Raw genomic sequence first — 13,189 nt, 5'->3', positions numbered from 1 at the left:
AGTTTTCGAGAGAATGCCGAGCCCAGATCTTGTTTCGTGGACGTCGCTGATATCGGGGTTTGCTCAGCATGGATTCGCCATGGAAGCTCTCAGATACTATGATCTCTTACTTAGTTCTGGGCTGACACCGGATCATGTCGTGTTTGTGGGAGCTCTCTCGGCTTGTACCCATGCCGGGTTTGTGGACAGAGGCCTGGAGATCTTCTTCTCAATTGAGGAGGAGCATGGATTGGCTCACACCAGTGATCATTATGCCTGTGTGGTTGATCTCTTGAGCCGCGCCGGGCGATTTGACAAGGCTGAAGAGATAATTGGGCAGATGAAGATGAAGCCAGACAAATTTCTGTGGGCATCGTTGCTTGGCGGTTGCCGAATCCACGGCAATTTGAGGCTGGCTCATCGCGCTGCGGAAGCTCTGTTCCGGCTTGAGCCGACAAACGCCGCAAATTATGTCACCTTGGCCAATATCTTTGCTGTGGCTGGTCTCTGGGAGGAGGTGGTGTCAACCCGGAGGTTGATGGAGGCCAGAGGAGCTATTAAAGTGCCTGGCTCGAGCTGGATTGAGGTCCAGAGAAAAGTTCATAGATTTCTGGTGGGAGATGACTCTCATCCTAGGATTAAGGATATCCATGTTCAGCTTGAGAAGCTGTCAGCCAAGATGAAGGAAGAAGGTTATGTGCCCAACACAACATTCGTCCTCCATGATGTGGAAGAAGAGCAGAAGGAAGAAGATTTGGTGTACCATAGTGAGAAGCTGGCTGTGGCATTTGGGATCATTGCAACTCCCCCAGGTGCAGCCATTAAGGTTTTTAAGAACCTGCGCATATGCGGAGATTGCCACACAGCGATGAAGTTCATATCGAGGATTGTGCAGAGAAAGATTATAGTCAGAGATTCTTCCAGATTCCACCACTTTATTGATGGGAAATGCACTTGTGGTGACTATTGGTGAGCGAAGTATTTTTCCCTGATCTGTGCCAACATCTCTGGAAGGGTGTATCAGAAACCAATGGCGTAGAGACGAAGAAGAGGCATTTGTAAAGTAAGTACATATTTGTACCCATGTCTGACTTACTCTAAAATGCATGACTAAGCAGCAATTTTGTGCACTTTGATCCATTAGGAAAAAGAATGTGTCCTCTATGGATGGTGATCATGTTTTGCCATCATCCTCATATTTGTCACACATTAGTTGACGACAAATGGCCGTCCCTGTTTGTCCAATTTTACCTGGATGCTAATGACGGCCTCAAGAGTTAGAGATGACGAAGATGAATTCATACTCGTCTTAATGAAGGTCTTGTTTCATCGATGAAGATCGCCAGTGGACGATGAAGTCTTTTTTTCGACATCTTGTCATCCATCTGCCAACGATGATTATTTCATGGACACCGTCATTGGTCCAAGCTATGCAAGATGATTTGGATAGCCAAATATAGGGATGACAATGATAAAAATCCGCTAATAATCAAGTCACATATCATAATGGCAAATTTATTTCTCTTTGGTCATACTACATTTACATTTGGCAAAAGTGTTTAAAAGGTTTATGCATGTCATTGTATTATTTTACTCGCTTAATGATGTATTTTTTCCTCTCATTTAGAGCAGATAATTTCATTGTCATGCATCTCCAGAGCACATCCCTGACTCTTCCCATCATATCTGTGGTCATACCGCATCTTCATCCTGACATCCGGATCCCCTATTTGATTTTACCTCATGGCGCAATTTGCAGAGGAATTGGGCCTAGCCAATGGGGCTGACAGGCAAGGCCCATATTAGTGAGAATTGGCCCAAGTCTACCAGACTCACAAAGGTGACCGCCAGTTATAGATGGAAGTGACAGAGGACAACAGATGGGTCATGCCAAAGCTTAGCAATCTCTCAGACGGTCCTCCCAATCTTCACTTTTCTCCCTGACCTCTCTGTCATTCTTTCTGAACTTCCCTTTCCTCTGGTATGATACTGGTTTGGATCTACAAGAGACGCCAGCAAATAATGACATGGAAATGCAGGAACCCAGTCTGACGCACTTTTAAGTGCACAAATTTGCTTAAGGCATGGAATTTTCATGCTGTGAGCCCTCTTTCCTTCGACCATCTTCTCTTCTATCTTATCTCTCCATCTCCCTGCCTTAACCTTCCCTTGATCCTATGTAGACGTCCATCCCCACAGAGTTGGATGTGCAGTTCTACAGATCCCGTCATTCTTGGGCTAGTGAGATGTTTAAGGAGGAAGATCTGCATGAGGAGGTGAATTCCGAGGTCTGTAAGTATGTCCCAAATCAGATTCAGCTCTAATTAAGAGATGCACAATTTCATTTAACTAACCCATACTATCTGTGATGGCCCAGTTGTTACATTCTGGCCTTAGTGCCTGACATAGTACTCTCGATTCCATATCACTTGGTGCTGTATCAAAAAGACAAACTTGTATGAATATTCTTAAGAAGGTAGTATGAATCATGCCTACTGACTATCTTGTTCAGGCAACAGGGAAAAAGAAAAAGGGGGGAAGAAGAGGGAGAAGATGGTGGTGGATGGATATGTAATAACGATATTCATGGTCTTCGCCGGATCAGCTAGCTGGGCAGTAGAGAATCGCTGAGGATCGGCTCCTCTCGTCTGTCCTGGAGAATCTCCACGACCTTTGACTGTAGCCCATCTTCCCCAAAATTCGCTACTGCCTTTCCTTGAGGGTGATCCCTCTTATTTAACATCTTCGAGTGGATTCAATTTTAATAAAGGTCTACACATGCCTTCGCTCGTGCTCGACTGCGTTTGTGCTTCCTAATTTGGCTTCTATCAGTGGCTCAGACAATTCAACCAAGATATTGGTTTTCCATTGAAAACTGGAAGCTTAAATTTACAATGTTTGGTGGGGCAGCAACCGGTTATTTAGTCTTCAAACTCTTGTATTAGTAATATGTGGCTTGATTGGTGTCAACCCTATTAAACTATTCTTCTGTCCTATCTTCCAGATCTGACATGTTTGCTGAGAGTAGAGCTACTGGGGTAGCAGAACTTGACAATCCTTGTTTATAATTATTTTTCAAGAATTTCCCCACTTGTAACAGTCACTAGAATATCTCACACAGAAGACCTGAGCCATAAGGAAGAGAGATACAGTTTCAGCGGATCAAGTGGGATTGACTCTTTCTCCTCTGGATCTAAGGAAATCTCTCTAGATACCCAATCCTCCCTGGTCTTATTTATTTTGTTTTGCTCCTGCCACATTCACTTGAACTCATTCCTATTAAGCAGCATGTGTGTGATGGTCTCTTGTAGGGGGCTACAAATGGTATTCTTATCCGATATCTGTTATTTTGATAACAGATAACGGTTTTAGGGTGAGAAATGGACAACAATAACGGATATCGTTAAGCAGAGACGATATCGGATGACAATATCATGAAGCCTCTCTCCCTTTTTCTCACGCTCGCTGTCTCTCCCCCTCTCAATCACTCATTCTCTCTCTCTCTCTGACTCTCTCCTAGTCTCTCTTCATCTCCTTCCCATTACATCTCAGCCTCTCTTGCTCTCCCTGCTGTGTCTCTGTCTATGTTTCCTGCACTCTCTCTCTCTCTCTCTCTCTCTCTCTCCTTCATGCTATCTCTCATTGTTTCTCGCTACGCCCTCCTCTCTCGTTCTCTCTTTCTCTCTCTCTCTCTCTCCCCCTCTCTCCGTCTCTCTCCAGCTCTCTCTCCAACTCTCTCTCTCGCTCTTTCCCGCTCTCTCGCCCGCTCTCTCGCGCTGCTATCTCTCCCTCCCGCTCTCTATCCCTCTCTCTGAATCTCCCCTAGTCTATATCACTCTTCTTCCCGCTATCTCTCAGTGTCTCTTGCTCGCCCCCTCTCTCTCTCCCACTCTCTATCGGTCCTTCTCCCTCTCTCTGAATCTCCCTTAGTCTATCTCACTCTCCTTCCTGCTCTCTCTCTCTCTCTCTCTCTCTCTCTCCCTCTCTCTCTCTCTCTCTCTCTCTCTCTCTGTCTCTCTCTCTCTCTCTCTCTCTCTCTCTCTCTCTCTCTCTCTCTCTCTCTCTCTCTCTCTCTCTCTCTCTCTCTCTCTCTCTCTCTCTCTCTCTCTCTCTCTCTCTCTCCCTCTTGCTCTCTCTCTCTCTCTCTCTCTCACACACACACACACACACACTCATTCTCCGGGTATCTCTCTCGCTCTCCCTCCCTCTATCTCGTTCTCCTGGTACCTCTCTTGCTCTCTCTCTCTCTCTCTTGTTCTCTGGTACCTCTCGCTCTCCCTCCCTCTCACTCGTTGTCCCAGTCCATCTCTTACTCTCCTTCCCCCCACTTGTTCTCCAGGCTCTCCCTTCCTCTTGCTTGTTCTCGTGTGCTCTCCTCTCTTGCTCCCTACATCTCAGTCCTCTCAGACTCTCTCCTTCTTGCTATCCTTCTTGCTATCGCTCGCTCTACCTCTCACTCTATGACTCTCTCTAGCCCTACCACTCTTTTTCTCTCCCTCCATCCCACTCTCTCTAACACACACACTCTCTCTCCCATACTCTCCCTCTCTCATTCATCTGACTGCTTCTGAATAGATATCTGATATTGAAACAAAAAACCTTCAAAATTGAGACACACTCCCAGATTATGGATGTGATAAAGGATAACGTAGAGAAAAATATGTTATCTGATAGCAGATAACATATAAAGAATACAAAATTATCAATAATGAATTGTTGAATGAGTTTCTTTATTTTTTGTCTTCAGTTTTGTTTAATAATCCACTCACATCCCCCCATTTCGGACTCTCTCTCCTCCCCACTGTAAGTATCATGTAATGAACCCTAAATCAGTATTATGAGATTGCATTGAACTGTATTAGATGTCATCTTTCACTTCAAATATTCTTTTGTCCCTTTTAGGGATATCCTATACCTGCCCAATAAAACTTCATTCCTAGGGATACTGGCTTCCACTCGTAATGATTATTATATTAAAAGATTGACATCAGATATGCCATAGAGTGGGTTACTTTACGAATGATTTGTTTATAGGAGATAAGGTCATTAAACATCAAAAGTTTTCTAGCAGGTTCTCTATTCCGTAATAACAAGCTTCCACAAAGTTTGCATTCCATACAACCTGTAGTATTTGGAGGTAGAGAAACTATCTCCTAGGGGGGATCAGAGTTTCAACATATGTATTACAACCTGGAGTATACCCCTACCAATCATAATACACATTATTGAACACCCGTCTCATGGGACTTCCTACTCATTGCAATATACGATAATATTTTGGTTCCCAAAGTTCATGCGACCTAGAGTATACCTCCACCAACCTCCAATTTTGGTCTAAACAATATCCTTGTTACTTGACAAAAATAGATTTGCATATAATCTTGGAGTATACCCCCATCAAACTACAAGGTTCCTATACCCATGGCCTTGTCTGAACTTACTCTGGACGTCAGACGGGAGGAAATTCGTTCCGCCCCATCCATCGTCCATGTCCAGGACGATCCGGAGCTACGGTTGTGGCTAAGAGTTTAATAGAGGGGTTTATTTTGGGCTCTAATTTATGGTATGTCATAGACAGTATCAAAAATAAATATCACCTTAACATGTATCTTGTGCACATCACATGTGGTTTATGGATGTTAGTGTAAGTGATAGTCACATATAGTCAACGCCACGATTTAATCATATTCAGTATCTAGTCTTAAAGGAACTCACCTTTGATCCATCTAGGTTGTTCTAGGTTTAACCCGCCATCCTTCATGTCACATCATAATTTTAAGAATTATAAATCAAATAAAAAATTCTGAAATAATGCAAAAACTTAATCACATTAAAATTTGTAATCAAAACATGACATTCATGCAGGGAGAAACCATGTAATAATAATTAAACAATTTAAAATGATTATAGGAAACTTCTTCAAGTTAAAACAATTTAACTTTTAAATTATTTCATTCAACCAATCCAAAATTTTAATTTACATCAAATAATTTTCAATTGAATCAATATGAGAAAATAAATTTATTTCTTATGTTTCTCCATTATTTAGTATTTTCTGAGATTCATTTCACCCCAAACAAATTTCCTTTACTTATTTGTACAAATACATAACATAACAAAGTAGTTATATATCTTACCAAATAGCAAGACAAGATCAGTTCCACAATGGTAGAGGGCTTCCTTTATCCTTGGAAGGGTTCTGAGTTGGAAGCTCCAAACCCTCTTAATTCAAAAAATGAACTTTCCACTACCGGTATCCGACCTTGTCTGATCAAGTCGGATCAATCATTCAATCTGATTGAATTGCATCGTATCGAATCCATCTGGTCTGATCGAATTGGATTGGATTGGATCTGATTGACACTTGACCACCAACAAACTTACCATGACCTGATCGTGAAAGTCGGTCCAAAAGGAGTCCAACTTTCAAAGTTGGTAGTGAGTCTTGACCGACTTTGAAAGTTTGAAGACTGAGAGACTGAGAGATTGTGAAATTCAAAGTCAGTGGGTCCAACGCTTGTGCGCTCCCGACTATGCAGGCCTGAAGATATTGTTCATCTTCTCACCATCAATACTCTAATGGAATGATTGAAGACTGAAACTGATAATAAAAGGGGGAAGCCCAGATGTCTCTAGCATGGACACCTAAAATTGGTGCACCCCTTATACTTATTTGGATTTTTTTATAAACATTCTTCTGAATTAAATATATGTTCTAGTGTCTTTTATGTTTGTGTATGTGACCCTCTTGACCCATCGATCAGTATATTTAATAAATTTAAAGGCCCAATGACATTTATTGACCAACCGTATTAATCAACTATATTACCATATAGACTAATTAATCAAAGAACCACATCGATAGGTTAAGTTTCCAAATCGTGGGAGCCGAGCTATACCTCACGCTCTAGAAGATATATAATATTATTTGAACTCTCTCATGAAACCTTTACCGTTTGCCATATATGTATAATACTTCGTCCATGTAGGACTCATGAATGGCTTAGAATATGGTAGTTGTCATACCCTAATCTTTCATTCAGGTAGCTCTGATGCATATTCGGGATCATTGGAGAGTAACTTCAATATACATATTACCTTAACCATGGATTTGATGCTTCTTATTCCTCGAGTCAATATTCTCTTATATCAAGGGTGAATGATCATGTCATGACCACGCAATCACCTTCCTGTAATTTCTGAGCTAAGACATGTTTGAATCATATGGTCAAGGACTCATATGTCATAGTCCAAACATGGACTTCCACACACAATATGTCCTTGGTGTCTCAGCTCAGCTGACCAGTTACATGATTATGACATGAATAAACCTCATCAACATTTAGGTATAATACCATTAACAAATTCATGTGGATCACTTGAGTGAACTTCTTATTTAAAGAGACCCACCATATGTCCTCAATGTGTGCAAATCAATGACCATATGATTAGCCATATTTAATGTATAATTAGGACTAAATAATGCAGTTCTATCTAGATAACTCAATGTCTGTCTCAAGTATCCAAGGAATAGGAATGTTTAGAAATACACGCTTGAGGACTAGTAATATTGTATTATGATATTATCATAATTTACTATGTCATCGCATTTTTTGAAGGACTTCTTAGTATACATCACACAATATTAATAATGAATGAATATTTCTTTCAATGAAATAAAATAATCATGGAATTATGATTGACAGGACGGCCACATAATATCGATCAATGGCTACCCTCCAACCAAATGCCAAAAAGGGTTCCCCCTTGCGCCCATTATGGCAAAATAACCTATCCATCCAATAAGTTATGGAAAATGAACTTGATTATATTTTTTAAATTTAGACACTGGCTTAGATATATAGGATATATCTAAGCTATATTGACATGATAAGTGACTTCTTAAAGGAGTAATCTTATCAAATAATATAATATCATTTTTTTATTGAGGTATTTGAAAATTATATTTTGTTTACAATATAGTTGAAATAATGTATGAAATAAAATTTAAATTTAGATTTAATTATATACATTTTCAATCTCAAATGAGACTTGCATTATTGACGCCCATTTAAACGATTTTTTTATTATCCCCTTGTATCTGCCTTTTGTATTTGAAATCATCAGACCAAGCTTGATTCATCTCTTTTTAGTAGATGGATAGATAAATAAGCAACGGTTTCATAGCTAACAAGTCATGTATCATTTATGAAAATTGGGTAGGAAAAAATTCAAATAAAACCCTTTAAAAACATCATCAAATAAAAAATACTATATGTATTTTATTATTGAAAAAATAAACAAAATAATATTCAGAAACTGTATTTTCAATTATTTGTCTATAAAATGTTTTAATATTTCTTTATAGAGCATTATGATCTTAAAAATAAGTATGATATTGTGTAATCTGTTAAATTTTATTGTGATTTTCCAGCATACTCCAAGCTTCAAACCTATGTTTTTCATATAGTTTTCTCATACATAATTCTTTTATTCCAATTTATTTAGTCTAGGTTTATCAATATCATTATATTCTGGCTAAAGACGAATCTTAGATTTCATATTCTGTTATTTTTATTATTTTGAAACTTTTTTGACAATATTTCTAAAGAAAAAAAAATTTGTCGATAATATTTTTACTTATTTTTCTTCAATCATTTCAAAAAACTTTTAAATGCTTTTAAAGAAAATATTACCTCTGAAGATATTTGTCTAAACTTACTACTGGAGAAATTTTTTTAAAAAAGTAATATTCACAGAGCTTACTGATATATGTTTTCTATCTCTTGGCCTATCATTGGTGTATGATAACTTTCCTTCTGAACATAGTTTTTACTATTCTATATTCCCTGTTTTCTCAATAAACTTTGTAAGCTTATGTCAGTGTAGGGTTAGCAGAACGATGAACTAAAGAATCACAGAGCAGAACGACGAATTAAATCAAATTAAAAGGACTTCCACTTATGATTCTTGATCGATGAATGCATTCCATTTTTTGGTTAATCTTCATTTTGATAGTTTTCCCTTCTGAATATAAAATATTTCTGAATGTCAAATATCTGCCTACAAAAAACCTATGAAGTTATGCAAATGGGGGCTTTGGGGGATGTATTGGGGTTCCCTCTCATAACCCTGACGTGAAAGAAACACAGATTTAACTGAACAATTCATTTTTTGCTAAGTTCTATTCCATTATTAACAGCGATTCTGCTAATTAATTTAGCTTCCTTTACTTGAATTTATATGCCAAGGATGTGTAATATTGAGCACAGATTTCAAAGATATTAAAAATGAATATTGGGTCGATTCTAACATTCTAATGAACTCAATATCCATTTTAATATATCTGAAAGCTGTACTCAATACTGCACATCCTTGACAGATTACTTCAATTAAAAAAGTTAAAAAATGAAACTTGGCAGACCGAATTAGTAAAAACAATTGAAAGTTAATAAAGTTTGGGCATAGATTAGCAGAACGACGATTAAATTGAATCACGGAGATTCGAATTTGGAAAAATTGGACCGAAGTTTTGGAATAATTTTAAGGCTATAAATAAAGTCAAGAACTTGAATGTCAACAAGATTTGACCAAAAATGGATAACAAAATAAAATGACTCCAGACAATAATATCATACCTGTAGATGCCACTAGCTCCGACCCATTTATATTCTCCCTTCTTATAAAAGAATCCTGATGACGGCAAGACCGACGGCCGTTATAGAGACGAGGGTACCGATACAATATTTTATAACGTCATATTTTGCAGCTTCCAGCTGAGCTTTCAACGCGTGGATTTCCTGCGCAAACAGAGATAAAAGCAGGAAAATTAGGTCAAAGCGACTTTTTTATATCATAGATCCACCTTCATTTTCCAATGCCAAAATAACATTCAGGTTATCAAGTAACGGATAAAAGTTAATGAGACATATATAATTCATTAATGGGAGAGAAATTGATATAATTTGTCGACTTCATGAACGAAAAAAGGTCTGTTACTGAATGATGACGACAATAGAAATGATTGAAATGGAGTTATGAGTAAACTAATTATGATCTGAACTAATTGAAAATCAGAAAAGAGGGTCAAGAACTCAACATAAAAAAAGTTAATAGATATTCTTCATTTATAGGAACTGATTGTGAGAAATTTATCCATATTTTGCCCACCCTGTCAAGCTTGTTGGTCAGCTCGCTAGTTTCAGCACTTTGCTTGGCCAGCTCATCACGGGTGCGCCTGAAATTAAATTGAAAAAAAAATCAGATTAAATGTAAGCTAACTGCCAAAATAATTTTATAGTATGTTATTTTTAAAAAAGCAAATTTCTAGGGGCAAAAAGCAGAAAACTTTGATTCAGTTTACTCACCCTCTCTCAAGATTTAAATCCAGACGCTGCCCGGCAGTGACCTTATCGACCTCATATCTGTTTAAAAACAAAAAAAAAATCGGATTAGAAACATATAGATGAAATTAACGGACTTTTCATTTACTGACTTGAGCTCACTGCGCAGTTTCTCGATATCGGTCTGAAGTTTCTCTGTCTCACGTTGCAAAATGGAGAAATGGTGTTCCTGATGCAGAACGTGTGTGCATCCGTAATGAGCAAAGCAGTCTAGAAATAGACCTGAACGGCGTTGAAAATGATTCCGTATTCGTGAGATTATAGTTATACGACTAAATAAATGCCTAAGTTGAGACACAGGACCAGATATAAACTATTGCACAAAATGTTGGGTTTAGATGTAAGGAAAATAACAGGTCTCGGTCCAAAGACGACTCATGGAACATAATTTCCATGCTTTCGAGGGAAATAATTGCTGACTTCTAACCGTATAGAGTCTATTTTCTGTTCCTATGTTGATTTGTTTAGGAAAATTAATAAAAACTATGAACTGAACTTTTTTATTGTTGGGTTGCATGGTACTAGTCACTTGTTTGACTAGTTACTCTAAAGCAAAAGTAACAAAGAAAATTACTTCAAAAAAAAATCCACAAAGAAAATTCCGCAGCAATCAACAAGCATTAAACCATATTTTTGCGTTGGGAGTGGGAGTAGAGAGAGATATGGAAAAAAGAGACTAGAGAAAGAGAAAGAATAGAGGTAGGGTGAAAAGAGAGCACGGAGGGTTGAGGAACCCCATCACCCAGGGAGTTAGACAGTCAATGGAGATGAGAACCAAACTGAATAATATAGGGATAAGAACATTCATGGGACGATTACATGAAAAACCCTACTTCCAACGATTTTGACATCAATATTTTGGTTATTTTTTGCTTTCCAATTTTAGCTCATCAGTAAGCAATGGTACTAGCGATTGGCTTTAGACAACCATATTTCAGCTCGTCAGTAAAATGAAATAGAATTAGGATGGTCCAAGTTGAGACACACTGGGCCAACTCTTTACATAATCTGAAATTAGGCCAACAATCCACACATTAAGTTGTTCTCTAGTCTTTTTCACACAATAGTCTTCATCCTGTAAACAGTTTCTAGAGATCGTCATCGTTTTGATGTTTAATTCCTAGACTAAAGAGCATGACTGATAAAATAATAATTTTTTTTACCCACACACCAATTAAAGAAGGACATATACACAGGACATAATCAATATGTTAACTCGTGGTCAGATAGCATCTCTAGGGTTTGTACCCTAGAAAGAGATGTCGAAGAATCTCATGCTTTCGGATCCTAAATAAGGTTTAACAACGTTCTAACATGCATTCACAATAAAATTTTGAACCATCCCCATTACTTCAATCCGTAAATATCAAGAATCAGGTTAAATTCTACCAATACTGATACCGCTAAATATTTCTTGTTATTGATAGTCCAAAGCCATTTCAAACCTTCTGAAGCTCGCCCTGGGAAGCAAAAGACTGAGCTACAGTCTCCAGGCTGTCGTTAAGAACTTCGATAATGGCCGAGGTGATGGCTTCCGCGTGCTTGGACGGAATCCCCTGAGCCTCGAGCCTTCTCACCTACCAAAATTCAGATAAAAATCAAGAATTTAACAACCAGAAAATGAAAAATTATGACATGACGATCTCGTCCCGCGTACCAGCGCCAATGTGTCGACGAGGAAAGCCCGTTTTGCAGTCGCCTTATGAATCAACTGAGAAACAAAACGAGGATGGAAATTCCTGCCGTGATTTGAGCTCGTGAAGAAGCTGGGAAGCGAACAAGCTTCTAGGTCATGGATTGGCACCGCAGATGCCTTGGAATTGAGCGCTCGGCGTAGCAGGGACCTTCTGCACGCAGCAAACGCCGCGGCCATTCGACGGAAGGAAAAATTGGAGGTGCGGAGAGATTACCGACGCCAATTCAAGACGGAATCAAGATGAAGTCCGCAGATGAACGTATGAACATGAATCCCGATCTGAATGGAGAATCGAACATTTTAAGAACTGTGGAAAGTTCCTTGTCTTATTTATGGAGACTGGTTCGGGGGGATGTAATAACCGTCAAACTCTCTCTCTCTCTCTCTCTCTCTCTCTCTCTCTCTCTCTCTCTCTCTCTCTCTCTCTCTCTCTCTCTCTCTCTCTCTCTCTCTCTCTCTCTCTCTCGTGCTCTCTGATGGAGTACCATCGTGAAGACCAAGCCCAAGCTCTCCTACAGCTGCATTGTGGAGCCCGAGCCAGCGCGAAGAATCCAAGTTTCAAGTATACGGCTTGACGACCGATCCCAACAGTTAGTTTACTTCGGCATTATGTTTTAATGGATTTTTATGGGGCGCCCGTGTTTTGAGCTCCGTCGTCTTTTCTCGTGTTTTATATCAGTTTATTCGGATCATTAGGGGAATGTCTTTTACTTTGGACATTAGAGCAACCACCTTTACGTATACACGAGATGGTATGCCCCTATTGCCATTTGGGCTTTTCCTTTGTTGACAAATTGAGTTTTCTCTTCACTTTGGAATTCCCACCCCTCCTCCCTGGAGATTATCTTCCTCTTTTCCTAGAGTAGCTACGGGGACGAAGATCGCCGATTGACCGCCGCCGCCAGCTCACTGCCGTGAAGCTGATACCGCCACCAGAAGAACCACTGTCGCCACCCCCGTCGACATCCCAACATTCCCGGCCAGTCAAATCCATCTCGGGGCACGATCACCAACATGTCATGCCCCACGGACCCCCAGTCAACGACTCTCATGGCCCCCATTGCCATCTCTGCTGCCGCCATGCCATCGAGGGGCACCATCCCGCCTTGCC

General features: G+C 39.4%; 2 protein-coding genes across 8 annotated transcripts in view; one reads left to right on the top strand and one right to left on the bottom strand.

The window, feature by feature from the left end:
- The window catches only part of LOC144716594 (Pentatricopeptide repeat (PPR) superfamily protein), a 4,093-nt gene extending 1,322 nt beyond the window's left edge, over nucleotides 1-2,771 (top strand). The window contains exons 1-5 of one of the 7 annotated variants that reach the window (XM_078591771.1): nucleotides 1-1,042; nucleotides 1,739-2,079; nucleotides 2,163-2,267; nucleotides 2,357-2,411; nucleotides 2,492-2,771. The exon at nucleotides 1-1,042 is cut by the window's left edge and continues 1,321 nt beyond it. In XM_078591771.1, coding sequence (XP_078447897.1) covers nucleotides 1-952 — 952 coding nt within the window. In that variant the 3' untranslated portion in view covers nucleotides 953-1,042; nucleotides 1,739-2,079; nucleotides 2,163-2,267; nucleotides 2,357-2,411; nucleotides 2,492-2,771. Of the gene's footprint in view, nucleotides 1,043-1,738; nucleotides 2,080-2,162 lie in introns of all 7 variants that reach the window. The other 6 variants (XM_078591769.1, XM_078591768.1, XM_078591770.1 and 3 more) reach the window with 6 other exon arrangements.
- Nucleotides 2,772-9,509: 6,738 nt separating this feature from the next.
- LOC144716593 (uncharacterized) lies at nucleotides 9,510-12,399 on the bottom strand. The gene is made up of 6 exons (XM_078591765.1): nucleotides 12,040-12,399; nucleotides 11,828-11,959; nucleotides 10,475-10,551; nucleotides 10,347-10,403; nucleotides 10,150-10,216; nucleotides 9,510-9,779 (listed from the first exon to the last, which is right to left on the bottom strand). Exons 1-6 carry the CDS (start codon nucleotides 12,253-12,255, stop codon nucleotides 9,660-9,662), a joined length of 669 nt encoding a protein of 222 aa, XP_078447891.1. The 5' UTR covers nucleotides 12,256-12,399; the 3' UTR covers nucleotides 9,510-9,659.
- Between the last annotated feature and the right edge of the window lie 790 nt (nucleotides 12,400-13,189).

This window comes from Wolffia australiana, chromosome 2 (genome assembly GCF_029677425.1).
Source record: "Wolffia australiana isolate 7733 chromosome 2, ASM2967742v1".
NCBI lineage: Eukaryota > Viridiplantae > Streptophyta > Magnoliopsida > Alismatales > Araceae > Wolffia > Wolffia australiana.
The sequence above is the reverse complement of the archived record's forward strand: the minus strand, read 5'-3'. Positions and strand labels throughout refer to the sequence as shown.